General features: G+C 41.0%; 2 protein-coding genes across 2 annotated transcripts in view; both read left to right on the top strand.

Moving 5' to 3' along the window:
- The window catches only part of LOC149803147 (uncharacterized), a 38,717-nt gene extending 38,493 nt beyond the window's left edge, over positions 1-224 (top strand). Inside the window, exon 6 of the mRNA XM_089953893.1 lies at positions 52-224. Coding sequence (XP_089810019.1) covers positions 52-224 — 173 coding nt within the window. The remainder of the gene's footprint in view (positions 1-51) is intronic.
- A 1,978-nt stretch (positions 225-2,202) lies between these two features.
- The window catches only part of LOC149803146 (polycystin-1-like protein 2), a 79,430-nt gene continuing 59,412 nt past the window's right edge, over positions 2,203-22,220 (top strand). Inside the window, exons 1-3 of the mRNA XM_089951346.1 lie at positions 2,203-2,321; positions 2,888-3,088; positions 6,590-6,700. Coding sequence (XP_089807472.1) covers positions 3,056-3,088; positions 6,590-6,700 — 144 coding nt within the window. The 5' untranslated portion in view covers positions 2,203-2,321; positions 2,888-3,055. The remainder of the gene's footprint in view (positions 2,322-2,887; positions 3,089-6,589; positions 6,701-22,220) is intronic.

The following is a 22,220-nucleotide window of genomic DNA, read 5'->3' as shown; positions in this document are numbered from 1 at the left end:
TATTCAACAAATAAAATGTTAAATCTTCAAATATTTCTATTTTCATCGCAGTTACCGCCACGATTGACGATCTTCCGTTTTCTTGCTCCGGTTGGTTGGATGACGGTGAAAATGAAGTACGGTCGCCCATGGCAGATGTGAATCCCAAACTCAGTTACCAATTAATTCAAGTTGTCGATGGAGGGGAGAAATGTTTGCTAAATACATGTGAGATAAATTCTTAAAGGCCAAAAACTCACTTATGCTTATCTGTACTTGGTTGCCATTGAGGAAACTACTATTTAGTGCCTAAAATGTACTTCAGGTTTCCCGACCAACCCTATTTTTAGACATCGAATCCACCTTTCTCCCAAAAAGATTGTTGTAGCCGTTTTCCATGGTTGTGTCTCATTTCTACAATGGTAATAATAAATTACTCGCTTTCTCTGAAACACGCAAAGCAAGGAAATGCTTTACCAACACCAGCTAAGAAAAATTGCTCAGCATTGGTCCAAGTTAGCCAGAGATTCCCGTGACCTTTCACTCCATGTGTTAGATATTTGGACAGTTAAGTTGAGGTGGGAGGTCAGCGCGCATCCGTTATTGAAAGCATGGAATTCGCAACAAACAAAAAATCCACTGTAGCGGTAGTCGCTTTACTCAGATTCTTGCAAACTTTTTCCAGATGACATTTAGCAATAAAAGTCGGAAAATTTGTTCAGTGCATGATAGGAGGTATCGAGATCTAACCTAGAAAAAATATCTAAGTAACACTCAACCCCTGATATGACAACTAAAAGGTACTTTTTCACTATCGAACGTCCAACTCCTGTGGTCCCGACGTAACTGTCCAAGTATCTTGCATGACATGGGAAACACAAAGTGAAACTTAGACTATGTCTACGTATGTCGTGAATGGAGACTGTTTTCCAGCTCAAAACCATCTTCAAAACTGTATGATATGACAGTGAATTACTTCCCAAAATGTAATCCGATGATAAATCAGCCAGCCAGCCCCCCTCCCCCCCCCCCCCCGTTGATACTGATAGGTGCGGGTCTGATACCACCTGTTTATTAAAATGTGTAATTCTGCTGCATACAGATCTTTTCGGAACACACCTGCATACAGTTTTGACGTTTTGCCTTATTTGAAAACAGTCACATATAGCGCGAAATTCAAAATGGCCACGGGGCAGAGTCGCCAAATACTGGATTTGATCCGGAAATAGTGTGTACGTATCGCCCAAAAAACCGGCGGTAGCTCAAAAGCCGCGATAAATACCGTTAAGCGTATAAAATATACATATATGTGTGCAGACACGATTGTCTGCAGATTTTTGCAGGTTTCAATGAATAGGCTATCAACCCCATAACCGCCAGTCATTATTGTTATAGGCCGTACCGGATTAAGCAGACTAAGCATGTGCTTAGGGCACCAGCCCAAAAGGGCACCAGAAAAGTTAAAATTATTTGCTGATGCTAAAATTGAATGAATTATATATGACCATTTCTAACTGCATGTACGAGTATTTGATTTGGAATGATGGCAACAATGGTATTATCCCACCTATTTAGCTTTTAATAGTGTTTATTTTTTAGTTTCATATTTTGTAGGTCCAGGGCACCATACTATTTTCAGTGCTTTGGGCCCTGGAAGGCCTTAATTCGGCACTGATTTTAGGAGTGGGGTAGAGTTATCGGCCTACCCAGAGAGCGTGTGCATTTTACAGCACGCTCTTTGCTCATTAGCAGCGTTGTTCTCCGTCTCCGATTTTTTTTCGGTCACCGTCATTTACTTATGGTATGTCACACGCATATATCTGCAGGTGTCCGGCATACTGCACATACAAATGCAAACTATTTATTAGAACATTATTTTGTCTATCGATTGGCGTAAAATTTACTGACAGAATCAAAGAAAAAAGTATTCAGAAATTTTGAAATACCACTCGTACTTAGTAAGGTTATAAGGACAACATCTCTTGTACTGTTGACGTGACTGGTGAGCTTTGGAAGAACTCGAAGAATTCCAGTGTACAAATAGTTCGTGAAAAGAAGTATTGAGAAAATAGTAATGGTGTCAGTAATTCGTAAGATATATGCATTGCTTCGCATTAACTTTCTTACTTCTAGAAAGACATTCCTCACATGTATTTTTGTGTTATTACAAAAATATTAAAAATCGTGAGACTTGTAATTATAGCTTCTCTAATTTTCTAGTCAACTCCAACGGGAAAACGTCATTGTCGCTAGGTGATTCTACTAGAAACTACACAACGAACGTCATAATTCGTGTTGTCGATATCACCGGTGATTACATAGAACACCATTTTAATGTCCAGGTATAATATACAATTTTGTATTCAGATCTTTCATTAATTAAGTACTTAATTAAAATTAATGTTATAATCAACCGTGTAATCAATATTCAACCCTTTTATATGATTGATACAATCCTTAATCGTTTATTATTTAGAAAGAACGGCCTGCACAATCTTTCGCGCCGCTACAAATTAGATTTTGTGCGTCAGTTAAATGTCGGGAAAATGCTTGTCTTCCTTTAGGTAATTAATTTTGTATTCCACTATTTATGGTTACTTTAAAACATCAGAGTCAAACATATATATATATATATATATATATATATATATATATATATATATATATATATATATATATATATATATATATATATATTGCAAATTTAATTTGATTCCAGAGCATACTACTTCTCATTACTTCTCTGCAACATGTCCAATATTGGTTCAGTTGATTGTTAATTATTTTTATTGTTATTTAGTTTTCATCTAAATCTTGGACTGATGTAGTCTGTGAGAAAGCTTTAGGTTAATAATAATAATAATAATAATAATAATAATAATAATAATAACTATTTATTTATTACAAGTCAAGACCTTTTGAGGCATTTTCTTCCCTGTCGTCGTCATCCAGCACCTCAACCAATCAAAATTCCAGCAATGTGGCTGCAGCTATCGACCAATTTACCACTATATTCTCAGAAAAACTCGTATCATTTCCACCAGGGTCCAATCCTGAAGTCATCCTTGGTTTAGTGATGTCAGGAGCCTCACAGATGAACATCGTGAAGGTAAAACCAAAGTTGAAATTGCGCGAACAATTAATGTCTGTCGCAGTCAGTAATATCTTAGCGCAGACAAGTAACTGACAGCCACTATGTCCGTTGTCATATAGTGTCTCGATAAGATCTTAGTCAAAGCTTCATGTTGTTTACCTGCACAAGTACCTTAGAATAATTACATTACCAACATTTTGCAACAACCTCGTTATTTGTAAGCTTAGCGTTGAGACAATAACATACAATCTGACGATGGAAAGTTTACGGAGGTACAGACTGAAGATAAGAAATTTGATGAAAACATAACCGGATGTTCAAACGCTAGGGTTCAAAAGTCTGGCCCATCAATATTCGTACGCCTACTAGCTTCCATATTTTGACTGAACACAATATATAAGAAATTTGATTTTAATCTACCATGTAATGAAATACGTAATCCATCTTGTTAATTAGCAAAATCCCTTTACATACAGAATGTCTTACAAGAAAGTTGATTCTATCAGTGCTTCTACCGATGGAGCTTATACAGATAAAAATGAAAATGTGATGGTGGCAAAAGAACCGATTGAAGAAATGGTTGTCTACCATATGTCCATCAACAGTAGTGCAATGATTAGTGGGAGAGATTGAATACCCCGCTGGCAAGGCTATTCATGCGCATGACCTTACGTTCAGCAATTCGAAAATGCCGACAACGAAGTTTCTAGCCACTGATGACATTAAAGACAACCACTCTAAAGCCATTTCCATCTTATACAAATGATGATAATTTCTATCACAAACAACACGCCAAAAGATTGTTAGTCATATTTTTACCCGAGACCATTCTGGCATACGAGATTCAAAAGTTGTTGTTACGCTTACACAGTAACATACTGGCATTATTGTTACATGGTGGTTTGGGTTATTGTAAAATAGAAGATGGTCGACTACGGTGTCATTGCCCGGATCGCTTATATAATAAAAAAAACCATGAAATGAAAGGATGGAATAACAGAGGTCAGAGCAGGGATATTTAATAGAAAACACAAGCACCCGTATGCAAAACGATACAAATGGAGTTGAATATGAAATTTAAATGATACACTTTGTCATAGAAATAGAATTACCAAAATTTTTTAAAATTGCAATTAGCCGTTCTATTTATACCGATAACAAATTTCATCATAAAATCAGGTGAAAGATACAATTCAAACTGCCCTGCATAAACTGGTTTCTTGCCGGTCCTTCCAACGTGGTGACAGGTTTGAGTCGCTGTTAGTCTTGTTTCTCTCTCTCTCTCTCTCTCTCTCTCTCTCTCCTGCTTTCGGTTCGTCAACCGTAATTTTCTATTCTCCTGGCCTCTCTATGATTATTTATGTCGAATTATTTGTCCTTGTGCTTTCGGAAACTATCTTGCTTCAAGGTTGCTTAAAGACCCGTGTCCCTCAAACTTCTAGACATCCGTCTCTTGAACAATTTTAACGAGAAAGTGCTTTTTACTACGCTCGGAGTCAACTTATTGCCTTCCAGCAGAAACTTAGACTAATTTCGCGAATGAAATAACTTAATACCTTGAATTTCGTCTGGTCATACATACTCCGTATTTAGCTTTGCCAATCAGGATTAAATTTATCTAACCGCCTAAAATTAAAACACACCAATCGATGTTATAATAATTCTTTATTCCGCCCCTCTCACATAATCTGCTATCTGGAAAATTTCATTTCATGACAATTACTTCAAATGACAGATGATGTCTTTATATTGGTCACTTTGTCGTTTTTCCTCTACTTAAACCCACATTCGCCATGCCTATCCATCTGCCTGACCGTTATCCCAATTACAATTCAATCATGCGCCAAACCAGGGGTGATAAACCCTTGCAGTTTTGTGATTTATTAGGGTATCTAGCCATTAGTCAATTTAATTTTTTTTTTTCGTATCACATCGACGGCGGCAAGATCACTCATTTATGGATTCTCTCACTTATGTGTTGCATTCACACTGTTACAATAATGTGGATTCGATCACATGAATTTTGATTTCAGAAGTGAACCCAAGCGACTATTCAGATTTGACTCCTCACATCTAGGTACAGTCCCAATACGTTAGCAGGTTCTGCACAGTCTTTGAATGTCATATTCGTTTTTCGATAATACCGTTTTGCAAAAGTATTCTTGCAAAAGCCACGTGATGCAGAAAGGATTAGAGTTTCCAGGTTGACGACATGAACGGATTTTTCCGCCTTGTATGGAGTTTACCGCCTTGTATGGTGTTTACCGCATTGTATGGAGTTTACCACATTGTATAGAGTTTACCGCATTGTATGGAGTTTACCGCATTGTATGGAGTTTACCACATAATGGTGGATTTACAGACCACTAACCCTCAAATGCGGAATTTTGTTAAATGACCGAAAATACATTGCTACACTTTCCATTTCTGCACACTTCTGCCTTTAATACTCTTTTTGTTACAAAATAGTTCCGGTAGTTGAACAGTTTGTAAAGTAATGGTTTAATTAAAGATGTACCGTAAGAATGAACGGTACCATGATATTTTGTGCAAAGTTTACCGATTTCCTTACAGATGTTCATTGCAAAGCCGAATTTCTCACTTTACCGTGGAAAAAAAGTGAGGACTGTTTTCCAAGTCTGTTTGGTTACCTTGCTTTCTCTCCGTCTCTAGTAGTCCTCCTTTGCTTTCACGTGTATAAGTTATTAAAAGACTATTTTATGCTTAGACAGGGAAATGGTCATTGTAGATTACATTCAATGCCTTTTCCTGCCCCAGCTTTCATAAGGGAATACGGCATATTAGTTTGTTGCTGCCCATTCATACATTCATACTTAACCAAATTCGTTTTAATGCAATTATACATAACAGACTGACGTAGTCAAATGAAACTTTTAGCGTTAAATTTGCATATGTATATGACTTACTTGTACTGGCATGACGTTTAAGCCTTTTTATTTATTTATTTTTTTGAAAAATCGTACATTGTGTTGAATACCTTGTAAGTACGATTATTCCGCACACGCATCACTATGCAAACGAAATTTGGTTGTTACTCGTATCTGCGACGGTGTTGGTTCAACTTATTACTTATATCTGAATTTTTTAAATTTAGTGCTTTTGCCGAAGTTTTCAGTTTTATTTTACTGAAATACATTGTCCACATTTTTACACTTTTGTCCTATATGAAACAACTATAAACATTCACCTACTTTACAAATTTTTGTTGGTTGTCAGGATTCACAAAGAGCAGACGACAAAATACGTTGGAGGCATAAGTGTTTTACAAACAAAAGTTAAACCGTTGCAGATTTCAAAGCTTTTTTATTTTGGGGAGGGGAGGGGAGAGTTTAAAAGGGTGAGTATCTTCTTAATCAATGTAATTATGTTTGTTTCTATATTTCTTTCCTTTGTCTTTCTTTTTCCTTTCTTTTTCTCATGTTTTTTTTAAGACATGTACAAAGTCTGTTTTAAATAAAACCGTATCTCACTAATCCTGCAATTTTTCTCCAAAAGGTAGAAGCAAGCGATCCCATAATTGAGGTGAAGGCTGAAAGCTCCGCAGAGGATGCCGTTAACTCAATACTGTCAGATACAATCCCTGCAGCTACGGTGAAAGTTCAAGAGGTAACATTTCCTTAACCCTATCATATGAGGCCACGTAGCGGACAAAAGCTGGTCCAGTGAGAAAGTTGCAGTTGAAACTTCAATGTCGTATGTCGAGAAATCCAATATCACGTGCTGGATCCAATTTCATGTCCTTGACGTTCCATTTTATATGTTGAATTATACAGTGGGGGTTTAAAGTTCTATTTCCCATGTTGACTTTTTACAGTGTATATTTTGAATTACGCAGTGGTGGTTGAAATTTCAATATCATGACCGAAATTAGTAAGTTGTTGTCCCTTAAACAGTTGAGAACAACACTCTACCACCTTATGTACAATGAGCTGGTAGAGACATTCAACGTGACGTTGAAGCAAATGTTGCGACGGACATGTGCGGAAAGACCTACGGATTGGGATAGGTACCTGAACGCAATTCTGTTCGTGTGTCATGAGGTTCCTCATAAAAGTTTGGCTTCTTTCCGTTTGTACTATTGTACAGTAGGACAGTTCGTGGTCCTATGCGTATTCTACGTGAACTGTGGTCAGACGAGGTCGCGAACGAAGAAGATAAGACCACTTACCAACACGTGGTAGATTTACGAGAACGGTTAGAGAGTACATGTCGAATGACGCTAGACAAACTTGCGAATCTAGTCGTAAGTACGCGAAGTACTACAACCGAGGAACGCGAAGTAAGAAGTTTTGATGTAGGCGATCAAGTGTTGGTGTTTCTCCCAAAGAATAAAAAAAAGCAAGCTGCTAGTCCAATGGAAAGGACCATACGAAGTCAGACAGGTGAAAGGTGAAATGGACTACATCGTCGACGTGGAAGGTTAAGTCCAAGATATTTCACGCCAATATTCTGAAACTCTAAGTAGAAAGACCTAGTCAAACGATTGATAAAGGGGCATTGAATGTAGTATGTGTAGCGGTGATAGAGGAGAGGTCGTGTGACGAATAGGAATTCGTCTCCAGTACCGAAATGCCCCTTGAATACCCCACTGACGTAGGGAAAGAAGGTGGACCAGATCAATGTATGCCCGGATTTATCCGAGGGTCAGCGTACGCAGATCTTGGAGGTTTTGTCCCAATACCCGGACGTGTTTACGGACAAAATAGGCCGTACTGGATTGATTCAACACGAGATCAAGTTTAATACGATCAGGATTAAAGGATATCCAATCCCCTTTAATGCGCGACAGTCAATCTACGAAGAAGTGGGGACAATGTTAGATCAGGAAGTGATCGAACCTTCCAGTTCCCCGTACTCGTCCCCCGTTGTGTTAGTCAAAAAGACGGGACAAACCGTTTGTGCATTGACTTTTAGCAACTGAACAAAATCTCCGTGTTCGACACAGAACCAATGCCAAACATAAAAGGTTTTTTTTCAAAGTTGGCAGGTCACAAATACATTTCCCAATTAGACCTTACCAAGGGCTATTGGCAGATTCCAATCGCTGATAATGAGCGCGAGTTAACTGCATTCGTGACTCCCAAAGGTCTTTTTCAATGTAAAGTCATGCCTTTCGGTTTAGTCAACGCCGGTGTGTCGTGCGTTCGTCTCATGCGCAAAGTGATAAACGGTATGGAAAACGTCTATAGTTTTGTAGATGATATCTTTGTTTATACATATACCTGGGATGCACATGTTAAGGTATTAAGGAATCTATTCGATAGATTTCACTCTATCAATCTTACAGCTAGGCTCACCAAATGAAGTATAGGGTATTTTAACCTAGAATGTTTGGGATATCTTGTAAGTGGACTAGGCCAGTTTAAACCTCATCCAGACAAAATAGGAACAATCAGAGATGCACATAGGACAGAAACTAAGAAACAAGTAAGATCTTTCCTAGGTTTCATTGGGTTTTAAAGGTAATTTGTCCCCAATTTAGCGGCTATTGCCAGCCCATTAACAGATTTGACTTAGAAAGGGCAACCGAATAAAGTCCACTGGGGTGTGCCAGGAAAAGGCATTTAGCGCTTTAAAACAGAAACTGGTAAGTGCAGCAATCTTAAAGTTGCCAGATTTGAACTAAACTTTTGTGCCGAGGACTGATCCGTCCAATACGGGTCTTAGGGCTATTTTGCTACAAGAGCCAGAGGGGATGAAATTGCCCATTGCTTATGCAAGTAGGAAATTGTTCTCTAGGGAGCGAAACTACTCTGTGATTGAGAAGGAGTGCCTAGCCTTAGTATGGGAGATAGGAAAATGCCACACGTACCTCATCGGGAGGGAGTTTACCCTACAAACGAACCATCAGCCGCTCTTATACTTGAAAAAGGCAAAGTCGCCCACGCAAGATTGATGCGTTGTGCGACCGTATAGTTTCCGAATCCAGGCGATTCGAGGGTCAGAAAATGTGGGTGCTGATTTTATAACTAGGGTGTAATTAGTAGATCATTTTCGTTCAGTTTTCAAAATTGAATGTTTTAACAATTGTTTATGTTCACATTCCGTGATTTTTCTAAAAGTGTTACCACTTTTTTAAAAGGGGAGGTATTGTCACGGAATTATATAAATCCTTTTATTTATTAAATACATGTACTCGGGTTTTCGTTTTTGTGTGCAACGATACCCGATGATGGTTTATGTATACTGTACAAATTTTAGAAATAGTGAGTTCGGTTCATCCAATTCCGCACGTGCAAAATGCTTTCAATGGGAAAAACCGAATGCTTCCAACGCACAGACAAGTTATGATGACTTCGTCTGTGTATAAATGCCTCACCGTAAGATTAAATCTTCACGTTACGGAACGTTTTGTCAGTGAGCGGCCTACTTTAAGGACTTGTACAGCTTCAACTGAGGTATGTGAAATATTAATTTCTTGTGTATAAGTTATAACTATTGCACTACCACGTTTATTTTTGTATGTTTGCTATGTAGCTTCAGTTTACGTAGTATAATGCAAATATTTTCTGTTCTTGTTTGTGACTTAGCAAGAGATTTATATAAAAAGCTGCATTTTTTAAGAAACGTTTAGTATCGTAGGATTTTCGTTGGGCACGGTTAGGTTTACTTCCGAACCTGTTTGTTGTTTTGCAATTGTGCCGATAATTTAATCTGCACAACTTCCCGTATATAACATCATTACGTTTTATCGTATATGCCCGTGTCATGCATAGTACACGGTGTTAGATGTATTTTCAGCTGACCTGAGTGATCACAGAATGACCAGAGTGATCGGAGTGGTCGGACTGACCCGAGTGACCAGAGTGACCCGAGTGACCGAAGCGATCAGAGTTATCGGAGGGATCGGAAGTAGTGAAGTGGGGCGATTCAGCGTCAGTGGGAATTAGCATTAAAAACTACCCTGGGCCTGTTTAGCGTCAGTGGAAATTTAACATGAGAAAAAATCGTGGGCCTGTTTAGCGTCAAGGGAATTTAACATGGGGAATAAATCGTGGGTCTGTTTAGCGTCAAGGGGAATTGAACATGGGAATAAATCGTGGGCCTGTTTAGCGTCAAGGGGAATTGAACATGGTGGGCCTGTATAGCGTCAAGGGAAATTGAACGTGGTGGGTCTGTATAGCATCAAGGGAAACTGAACAGGGGAGAGGGATATAACACACACACACACACACACACACACACACACACACACACACACACACACACATAATAGACAATAGACATTTGTTTAAAAAAAGGTAGGCATGAAAGTGAATATCTTTTCGAGGCATGGGAGTGGCCCTGAAAAGGGCGTTTGGATTTCTTCTTGTTCTTTTTTATTTTCTCCAGTTCTTTATCCAGTTCCTGACTTTTTCCACTATTCCTTTCTTCTTCTTCTTCTTCTTCTTCTTCTTCTTCTTCTTCTTCTTCTTCTTCTTCTCATCATTTTCCGGCATCCAGTCAGGATGACCCAACGCTCTGAACTTGGTCTGTATTTTTATCAAATTGTTGTTAAGTCGCTCAAACTCTTCCTCTTTCTTTTTCTTTTCTTTTTCTTTTCTTTCTACAGTCCAAATGTCTTTTATCTTCTTGACTTTTCTCTCATCACTTTCCTCATCATCTCCTCTGCTTTCATCAGTTGGTTTAAACCCCATTTCACATAGGACCACTCAGTCCACTCCAAAATATCTGTTAAAAAACACCTGACTTCAATAGCATAATCAAGGGCCTCTTTCAGTATACCCACTTTCACATAGTCAAGTTGTATGAAGCCTCTTAACTTTTTAACCTCCTCTTCAGTCATGTCCCCAATCAGATCCCTGGCAAGTTTGAGACTCTTCACTTGACTTTTGACAAAGTCCTTCGTAACTTCATGCATCCACTCTTTCTCTAGCCTTTCCACCACATAGGATGCATCTGTCATCCAGTACCAACTCTCCTTTAGCTCATTAAATAGTGCGATACTCATTTTCTTGGGTTCTTCCGTAGAATGGTGCGAACAACGAACCTTATGGGTTCTTATATAAAAAGCGCGGACGTGAAGGAAAACATCCCCTACATTTCTTATCTCATATTACCTACTATCCACACAAAGTTGATGAGCCATATAATCTAACCTCATTATATACTATCCACACACACACAAGCAAAGCAGCCAAATCAAACCCTAACTATACTATCCACACACGCCAAGCAACAAAAACATATCCATAATCTACTATCCACACAAACGTACTTGAGCACTTACAAAACCCAACAATCTAACATACATACAAAGGTTCTTTTAGTGCTTACAAACACACATAAACACATACAATCACACCAGGAAAAAAGAGTGAGTGTTTATATTCACACTACTCTACATACACACACTTGCAAATCTATTAATATTTCTTTTCTAGAGTATAGGTAGCCCTGAAAAGGGCTGGGTTTTTTTCCAACTCCACAGACACCTATTAATGGTTGCACCTCCCCGGCCTGGCACCGCAAACGCATCTCCTACTCCAGTCTCCTTTCACTCTTTTCGGTGGGAGTGCAGAGGCGGGATGAGTGGCTTCAGAATCCTAATCTTCTGTCTCTGGGATTCTGAAATTTCCTTCTTGTGGCTGTGGTACAGCCATCCCTCTCTCCTTTTCCTCCTCTTCTTTTTTCTTGTCTCCTCCTCTTTCATCCTTCCGTCTTCCACTATAGCCTCTGCGGCCAGCTCATTCAGTATGAGCCTGGCATATTCCAGGTGCACATGGAGTTCAAGAAGTTTCGCTAGCCTTCTGCTCATTTTGTAGTTTTGATCAATGAACAAAGGTAGCTAGACTGACGAGAGGTTTTTAATTTATACGAAAAGCGCGGACGTGAAGGAAAACATCCCCCTAAGACCCAAAACTTATATTACCCAGATCATGACCAAAAAACGCGCGGACCTAAAAGAAACACTCACTCACTTTTTATACTACCCATCACTATTCTAAAATATTTTGACAAGCCACTTAAAGAAAATACTTATACACACACACACACACACACACACACATACACACCACACACACACACACACACACACACACACACACACACTTTCCAAGCAAGATAAATAATTCATGTGCTTATATACGCACTTCTATTTTTTGAACTTATTATAGGCAATCGATTGTTATTTCTTTTCTATAGGTTGGGGTAGCCCTGAAAAGGGCTTGGTTTTTTTTTTTGTTTGTGTGAACTTGAAGGTACGGCAATATTTTAAGTTCTAAGATTACGACCTCCTGTGATGATAGGCTTTCTCCCAGGATAAGGTCTGCTTCTTCGGAAAGAGAAGAAGAACTCTTTGGTATCGATACGACAGTCGACAAAGCCTCTATCAGGTTCAGGTTGCTGCTGCTGCTGTTGTTGCTGTTGCTGCTCTCTCTGCTGTTTCTGAAGTCTCTACTTCTCTGTCCATTCTTCTTTCTTTCTGTTAATTTCTTCTCTGAAGAGCTCTTCTATCAGGTCTTCAGTGACTTTTAACATTCTAACATTCTCTATCTCCTCAGGCTTCGATATCAGACTGTGTATGACCCTATGCAAATTCACGTAGGCTTCGTTTAGCTTAGCTAGTCTGGAGCACATCTTCGTAGGAGGATGAGTCGACAATGGATGGTCAGACTGGAGATTACCCCGGTTTTATAGTGAAAGCGCGGACGTGAAGGAAAACATCCCTACACGGTTTTCGAGTCGGAACGTTCAATGAGTGTCATGGGAGGGATAGAGAGAAGTCAAAGAGCATGAATCAGGATACCTATAGCTAAAAAAAAAGACAAAGGCATTTTTTTCTTCAAAATAATGTTTTTTATTCAAAATCACTTAACACTAACAAGTAACAAAGTTTTTCAACAATAACCAATCAATATAACATCAAACATTTTTTCAAAATAACAAACATTTTTTTTCTCAAATCACTAACACTATTTTGGACAGGGCTGACAACGTTGTGAATGAAATTGTGATTTCCACTGTTGGAAGTCATTAGGCCATTGATGGACACTACGTTTCCTAGCTTGAGACAAAAGATAAGTATAATGGTCATAAAACCATCGATCTACTTTCACATCGTTTCTAGAAGAAGAACTAGGATCAAAACGAGTTACTAAATGTTCTAAAGAATATCCCAGGCTGCGATGATGCAGAAAATACACACAATATTGTCCACACACCAAGGAATCTGTACCTTGTAATTTCACATTATTGAATCGTGTGGTCTGAGCATTTCTTCTCATGAAGTCAATGATATCGTCTTCCAAAGGAGGCAATCCATACGAATCGAAATATTCCACACATCCTTCTTAAGGAAAGTAGACGGCTACCCAGTGGGTTCCTGGGAAATGACTGTCGTCCGTGTTGATCACATAAGCTTGATGGTCTTGAGGTTTGCGATGAGGGAGTTCATCTTTAGCACATACGACAGGATTCCAAGAAGTAGTGTACGAGCTGTGGTTCAAAAGATAATAAAGTTCCCAGGTATCCATTTATTTGTGTTGTTGTTCTTTTCTTCACAGGTAATGATAAGTGATCAATTCGATCCTGACTTTCTCTTGGAAAATGTCTGTCAAGTAAAGGGGTACGAGCTCCGACTTCGGACCCTGATCCACGAGAGTTTTGATGCGACGGATCTCCAGAGGTGTTAATGGAGGACAAGAATGTTCACGCAAGCCTTTATACCACTGATGCAACACGACTTCTTTCGAGATGAGACCCCACGCTTCGTCCAGATACTCGTCCAATTTTTCTTCTTGACTCAGCATCAGACATTTATCGTGTTGAATTTGACTGGGATGATCGTTGTGACATCCATAGCAATCTTCCTTGATCAATTCCTTCATTTTTTCTTCCAGGACTGTAGGAAACAAGAGACTAAATGGGCTTCTTGTTCTGGCCATCGGGACTTCATCACAACTTCGTCGTCTTTGTCTTGGGATTCTTCTTCCACAGTGTCCTCACATTCCATGTCCAAAGTTTCTCCACTTGGTAAAGAGGGATAACAGTCTTCCATAGCTTCTAATAGTCTAGAATGACTTCTCTCAAACTGTTGATTTTTATCATATTATCAAATTCTGCATACAGGATGACGTTCACCGACTCTGTTAGATTTCAAGCAAAACTGAATTTCCACTCAAATCTGACCGGATTTTATAGGGTGGAAATGTCCCTCGTCGCTGCCTTGGTCTGGAGTGAAATCAAAAGCCCACACAGCGTAACCTCCTGCATAATCTTCGTACGTAATACCGTGACTGGTGTTAGTTCCTAACTGACCGGTAGCTTCGTACAGGGACAAGTACGATCTCAAGTAATTCTTCATCGCGGGACTAAAGTCAGGTTCAAAGGGTCGGGTACACAAGGTCTTGCAATCGCGACTGACTTCAATCTTGGACACATTGTAGGGTTGAAAGTGGAAAGGATTGTTAGTGACGGCTCCGTTGAAAGCTTCATTGCTTACGATACCAACGATTAAACGTTTGGGTAACTGTCCTTGGAACAGATGATCTTCGATCATAGATCGCTGTCCAGTGGGAATGGTGAACGTTTTCACTTCTGCGCGTCGTATCGGATACTTGGCGGTCGTTCTGCTCAACGTGTGACTGATGTCGTTTCCCACTTTAGGTAACACTTCCACACGACGCACGTAGAGTCTGGCTTCTTGAATATTGTTTTGTATTCGTTGGCTTGGGCCATCAAATGGAAAGCGACACTGCTACGATTCAGTCTCAGGCGGACATCCACTTCGTTCAGCAAATACTTTTCTTGCAACCACATGTCCAAATGCAAACGATCCATCAAATCTAAACTACGTCGTTCCAAAATTTTCTTACGACGGTCGTTAAACCCCACATTGTGAGGATTGTCATCTGCTGTGAGGGCTGTGTCGTTAAACATAGTTGCACCTGCTGTGTCAGGTTTCCATACCACGCAAGCATCCAGATGAGTATTCTTGGCTTCTTTTCCGTACGTCAAGAGACTTTCCAGGTAGGCACGATAAGGGTAAGTATCCATGCTGCTGATGACCAGTTTGTTATTCAAGTACAAGTCCACTTCGCTGAACAAGAAATGCATGAAATTGTTGACAGGAGCTACTATTGCATCGCCTCCTGGACTGGAGTTGTCCGTTTTGATCACTTTCACTTTCAAATACAGGTAACTGCTATTCAGATCGATGTAATCTTCGGGCTGAACTTTGATATCAAATTCGATGGGAGCTGAATCCATCAAAGAGGAGACGGGATGAAATTCCACCCATTGGGATTCTTGCATCGTCATCATGGTGGGTGGCATGGCAAACAGATCCAGTTCCGACTTGGAACAGGCGTAAGACTCTCGGTGCATCATTTTTTTCTGTTTCTCAATACTTTAATAATCGAAAACGTCTAAGGCTCGAACGGTTCTTCTTTTCTTTGTCTTTCTAGCTTTAGAAGAGTGAAGTCTGGTGAAAGGGTGCTTCTTCTTCGTCTCTTTCTGCCTTGTCCTTGCTGTCTCGTCAGGGAAGTTGGAATGCCTGACTCAGTAGGGTTCAGGGCATTTATAGGAGTTTCTCGTCGACCGAAAAGGTCTTTGCCCGTTTGCAACAAGACATTTTTGCCTGCTCTCAAGAAAGTTTCGTTTGGGATTTGTTTGTCAATGATGACATTTTGGAGAAATTCTTTGCCGTGTGTCAATGCGGCATCTTTCAAGGCATGCAATCCGCGTGTCACCATCGGTTTCAACACCGGAGCCACCGAACGAAAAGCCGATTTTAACATATCTCCTAAACCGTGTCCTCGCTGTCGAGCAACCCTTCGGTACACTGGATACATGACTTACAACTCGTTTGAGAACCGTTTTCCAAAACGGAGTTTCACCGTGACTTTTCCTTTGGTGAATGGAATATTTTGTCCCAGATCTCCTTTTATAGCAATGTTGACCGTGTCCAAATAAGACTTGCTGACAGGTAAATAGTAACGATGTACAAATTCGCGGTGTACGTGATAAGTGTTTCCACCTTCCTCGTCAGCGTTCGTGGCAGAATCCACTTTGAGAGGAATGACGCGCAGTAACGGTATGGAGGTGTGTCCCACCACATTGTACTCCACCACATCAGAGTACACAAAGATCAAATTCAGTCCTTGGTTCAGTTCTACCGGGGAACGAAATAACTTGCTAAAATAATCGTTGTCGAAAATGACTGGTAATTCGTTTTTCTTCATCATGGTTCTCCTCATGTCCATGTCCCCGCCCAACATGTCAAACAATTCAGGACAAAATAAAATAGACATGATTTTACCCCCGTCAAATTTCATCAGGAAACGACGAGCTGTTTTGTGGTACTCCATGGTGACACTTTTTCTGACACTTTCCAAAGCTTTCAGAAACACGACATTAAATCTGGAGGTAATGGTGCTCACTAAATGTTCACCACTAAAATAATAGCCTGGAGGAACGAACAAGTGATAGGACCACCTTTGAGTTTCTGAGTTATATATTTTGTTATCATATTTGACATGGGTATTCAAATACTTTTGCAATTGTTCGTCATGAACTTCCACTGAAAAATAATTTTGATTGGGAAGGACATTGAGGACTTGGGTCGGGTGAATGATTTCCACTAAAGCCACTTCCCAATGGGCTTCGTGATCTAATTGGATGGTCTGAGGTAATTTGACCGTGTAACAGCATAAAGTGTTCTTGGGAAACACCTCCATGGAACTGTCACTGGGTAAGGTTAAGTAAAATTGGTTGTTAATGTTCATAATTCCAGAGTTATGTGGCTGTACGAGGAGTTACTGGAAGTCAGAGGCGTGTCTCCGCCCAAAATGGGATTGTTATTGTTGTTGGAGTGGTGACTGGCACTGACACTGGACACAAGGTTCCCGTTGTTCACGTTGGAAGAGAATTTCAAGGAGGGATTGGGAAGCAGGTAACCGATGCAACTGCTTAATAAAATGGTCCACAATTGTTTGTCTCTTTGTTGCAAACTCAAATTGGCAATGGCTGCACCGATGACACAATACACCACAAAGATTTGGTAGAAAAAGACGATTTGCGTTTTAGGCACACGTTCTCCATACCACACCCACAAGGGTTGTTTCTGTAAATCTTGCAGAGAAGAACTGGGTGAAGGAGCGGTAGCAGTTGCTGAGTCTGTGTGAAAGGGCATGATGGTCACTTCTTTTTATAGTCGATGACTTGCGAAGCGTCGATCCAAGAATCAAAACTGGGTGGATATCCTTTCCAACGTACTTTGACTTCTTTGACACGTCGTTTGCCCACTTTACGGGTTCTGCGTTCGAGAACGCTTTCGATGTCGTACACGTAGTCTTCTTTTTTGGTGACACGTTGTAACTCGGGTAAGTTAAACGTTCCTTTAACACTTCTCCGTTCATGTCTTCCAATTTATAGACGGCAGGATGACGGCCATGCACTCGTCCAGTGACACGAAACAATTCGGTCGTCCAGTTAGGTAAGTAACCTTTGTCGAAAGTGCGTTTGGTTTTGCCAATGCGCACCCAATCTCCACGGCCAACACTCCACTTTTCTTGGGGACAGCCCTCGTCGGGGACCAACCAAACAGGCGATCAGACACCAGCACTTCGTTGTCGGGAGTCACCTCTTGCGGGGCACGTCCAATGCTTCGATGGTAAGATTGGTTGTACGCTTGCACCAGGTGTGGTAAGATGTCGATGTACTTGAGAGTGTGGTGATGCGTAAAATATTTCCACATGCGTTCTTTCGAAGTGCGTTGAAACGTTCCACGATGCTGGCTTTGGTTTCAGGATTCTCGGTGGTAAAAAAATGAATGTCACGTTTCTTTAATTCTTTTTGGAAAGCTTGGTTCAGAAATTCGGTGCCTTTGTCCGTTTGCCATCGAAGAGGGTGAAAACCACAGTGTTTCAACACTCGTTGCAGGGCTCGCACTAACTCACTGCTCGATTTGGAAGTCAATGGTACGACCCAGGCAAATTTGGAAAAGACATCGATGACACAAAACAAATATTTGTAGCCGCGATTGTAGCTGGCCAAATGAGAGACATCGGCTAAATTGGCTTGCCATTGATGTGGTGGAGGTGGTAATGGAATGACTTTGGTCTTCTTTTCTTTTTTCACTTCTGGTTTCCCTTATTTCTTTTTCACTTCTGTCGAAGGAGGAGTGGATATCATCTTTTTAACCCAGGCTTTCATTTCTTCTCGTTGGGGTGTCGGGTACGGGGTCAACAAGGACGATGCAATCTTACTAGAAATGGGAGCTGCTGACGGTGTTTGAAAAACTTCTCGTATCTCTTCTTCCTCAGGCCTTCGTGGGGTAGCGTCTCTGGTGACCCCTGGGGATGGTAGTAGTGGTGGTGGCAGTGGTAATGGTGCTGGACTTTTCATCAAGGTCTTAAAATTTTTCAGAGTGGGTAGAGCTGTTTCGTCTAAAGCTTTTTGGTGAAAGAGTTGCAGTCGTTGCAAGAGTTGCCCGTACTTTTCCGATTTTTCTGTTTCGGACAAATCTTGGCGATCCATCAAGGCCTGCAATTCGTGTTGTAACTGGGACATCTCGCTCAAATTGGGATTGGGAGGTAAATGCGTGGTCCGCTGTTCTTGCCAACGATGGTATTCCATCCATCGTTTGTAAGGCACTAAAGCTAGTTTTCGTCCTTCCATTGGATGTCAAGGGTCAATTCTGAGATCTAGGGTCTCCAGAGGTCCTTTTTATCTTGATCCCACGAGTCCTCCCAACATGGTTCCCAAGACTCCTTTCAGCAATGGGCCTAACAAGAGGGGTAAAATTTCTCCACGTTGGACCAACATCTTCTTCTTTTGACGAAGGGGGATTTTCTTTTGAACCATTTGGCGAATAACGTGACGATGTTTGCCTAAGCATTGTTTCTAGTGTTTGGACAAAGGGATCGTGCCTTTCAAGACGTTCAAACAACATTCGCACACGGTATCGATGACCTCTTTGGAGGCTGTTTGAATGAGGTTTTTTCGTAGGAGTGGAGAAGCTTTGGGCAGGACAGATAACATGTCCCCATGTTTGACTAAACGAGGAGGCAATCCTTTCCTTTTCTTTCCTTGGGGTTTAGAAGAGGGGTGTTTTCTGGAGGGTGACATCTTTGAGTCTTCAGGAGCACCAAAACACTGATACCCCTACTCTGTCACAGACCTTTTTTATACTGGAACGCGTCGCCACTGATTGTCTTTACGTCGTATTAACTTGAAGACAGGCATGACACGTCGTGTAGGGGTACGCAACGGACCAAATCGAGCCAGTTCTTGCTTGGACAAATCCAGTAAACTTTGTAACATGCCCGATCTCTCTTGGACTTTGATTTTGGGAGAAGGTACTTTGTGAGCAGCGGCCACTGCCGCTAAAGAGGATGGTCCTGCCACTGGAGAAGTTCTTGGTGTCATCAACGGAGAAGTTCTTGGTGTGATCAACGTCTCCAAGTACTTCTCAGTTCTTGGTGTCATCAACAGAGAAGTGAATGAACCTGAGGCTACCGGAGACGCGGTCACCGTCTTTGCAGGTCGTGGTTTGCGAGTGTAAGGTTGTGTCCTGCCCGAAGTACCTCTCTTGCGACTAGTTTTCTGTGGGCTTTTCTTTTTCTGGGGACTTTTTCTCTGTTTCTTTTTCTATGGGCTTTTCTTTTTCCGGGGTGGTGACCGAAAAGAGGAGGGTCCCGCCACTGGAGAAGTTCTTGGAGACACGGGTCTCCTTGGGGACCTGGTCTTGACACCGTGGCTCTTTTTCTTCTTGGAGCTTCGTTTGGCTTTTTTCTTGGGGAGAACTTTGGGAGCATTAGGATCCCATCTTAAGAGAGAGATAATGATGACACCTCCTAGAGTACCGCTCCCTCCAGGTTTCAAAATGATTTGCTTTTTGGTCTGAGTGTCGATGCGGGGATCGGCCAGTTGGGTAAAAGCGACTTTGTTTCGATCAAAAAAGCGTTTGGTTTGATGAGGAATCTGAATGATCCCTTGTAGTAATTGACGTGCTGTCACCGTGAACCATCGTAAGACTTCTTTGAGACTGGCTTCTAAGAGACGAGCCCGTATTTGTGGATTTTTTTCTCGACTGATGCCATACAAGGCACGAATCAATTTGACGGGAAGATGCGACTGAAGGGACGTCATGTTGAGACTGTGAGACAGACGAAAAGTGTCTTAGGTTTTTATAGATTTTTGTGGGGTTAAGTCGTGGACGGAGACATGTACAGGACAGGCCCTCCGTCTTGGCACCAGTGGCGAAACAATTGGGTACGAAATTGCAAATCATCAGAGGTAGTAGGTTTCAAATCGACGAGTAAATAGGCGTGTGGAGTTTGAGTGGCATCGTCGTACGCATGAGTGACCAAGGCGTTCCTAACTGTTTGGCTAAGACTTGCACTTGCGATTTATCTCGAGGGCTTTTAAACAAGACCACTTAATGAGATTGAGACTGATGGTGCGATGGGTTTTACGTTGTTGAAACAAATTTTGAGTGATGTAAACGACACTGGCATTACGATGATGCCCTTTGCGTGTAAACCAAAGTTTAATTTCTTCTTCGTCTTCTCCTAACATGTCGTCGAAAATGACCAAATGGGTTTGACGGGAGTAAGAGACGATTCGGAATGCCTTCCACAAACACGATGGAATCGCCTTGACTTTCTCGCAAGAGGCTGAACGCCGATTGCCACTCTTTATACCACAACATGATGCGTTGAGGTGGTCGATCGATCAAATGATGTTTATGTTCGATCAAACGTTTGACAAATTCGGTTTTGCCTGAACCGCTAGGTCCACCAATGAGCATGTTAAAGGGATGGCGAAGATACAAAGCGTCCCAACTGGCACGATCTAAGTGTTTGTCGATGACTTTGACAGTAGATAAAGAGGGAGCAGAGACAGCAGAGGTAGCCATAGTGTCAGGAATGTCACTTGTGACACGAAAACAGACAAGACAAGAGTTTATATACTTTTTTCAGGACACGTTTATTGAATGTTTTAAACATGAACACGAAAGACAAAAATACATAAAAGCCAAAGGCTTAAGTACAACGATAAAAGGCACATGAAAATGATCAACGTGGAATAGAAACAAGTTTCTGTACAACATGTTTTGGGTAATGTTCTGACCAGTTCTATAGGGGGTTAGGTCACACAAGTGTCCTACCGAAAGAGTCTTTCAGGAATGTCCACGATAGTCCTGTCCTGAGTGACGAGTTCTTCTTCTGGTACTGTCACTAACACAGGTTGAAAAGTGACTTTTTTCTTTGGACGATGAAAGGAAGGATCACAACTCTCAAGCATACTGGGTCACTTGTTGGGTCCAAGCCTCAAAACCCCCTTTTTCCAGGCACGTACATCTGTCCAATGGGGGTGTAAGTCACAAGCTACACACACATCGTCATACACGTCTTCGGTAGCTAAAAATTGACGAATCTTTTTTTCCCGTAGAGGTCGAAAAGTATCCAGATGAAAACGCAAGGCTTTGAGCAAAATGAGTCTTTCGTGACCATTTAAGGCCATTTGGTTGGTAAGTACTGTTCGTAAAGAGTCCACAAGGAATCGGCTGGTAAACGAAATCCCAGAAAACAAGTCACTAAGACACACACCACTTGTCGACCCAAATTGAACGGAGACAGTTCTTGTAATAATTGATGGTAATGATCCACGGTTTGAATATGGTCATTGAGTTCCTTCCACGGAATCTGTTCAATCACATGTGATAAAAGCCTTGGCATGGCAGCCTGTTTTTATACTCTCTTTTTTTCGGAAGCAATACACGTACTTTCTACCCAGACATCTTCGTTCTCATGTTGGAAATTTAAATGCTCCAAACTGTAACCTACACTTCAGAGTTCGATTAGAAGTCTCCTCTTTGTGTAAGCAGATTCCACGTAAAATATGTTGGTAATCCTTTAACTTGTCTTCCTCAATTCGTTGCACTAGGTGAATCTCGAAGTAACCAAAATCACAAACATGTCGATCATTGGCGACCTGGAAGTATTCAACAAGGTCTGACCACTGAAACAGTTTCTGACGAATCAGTTCTCTTATAGCATTCAGGTACCAGTGGTTAATATCTGGTGACGTAACGGATGCAATTGTTCTTTAAGTTTGACTTGTATTTTGACCAGCTCTCGGTAAATGCGTTCTCTCAACTCCACAGGCAAACCAG

The sequence above is a fragment of the Sinohyriopsis cumingii genome, chromosome 3, assembly GCF_028554795.1.
Source record: "Sinohyriopsis cumingii isolate HCF-2022 chromosome 3, ASM2855479v2, whole genome shotgun sequence".
Classification (NCBI taxonomy): domain Eukaryota; kingdom Metazoa; phylum Mollusca; class Bivalvia; order Unionida; family Unionidae; genus Sinohyriopsis; species Sinohyriopsis cumingii.
Note: the sequence above shows the minus strand (reverse complement) of the source record. Positions and strands in the feature narration are given on the sequence as shown.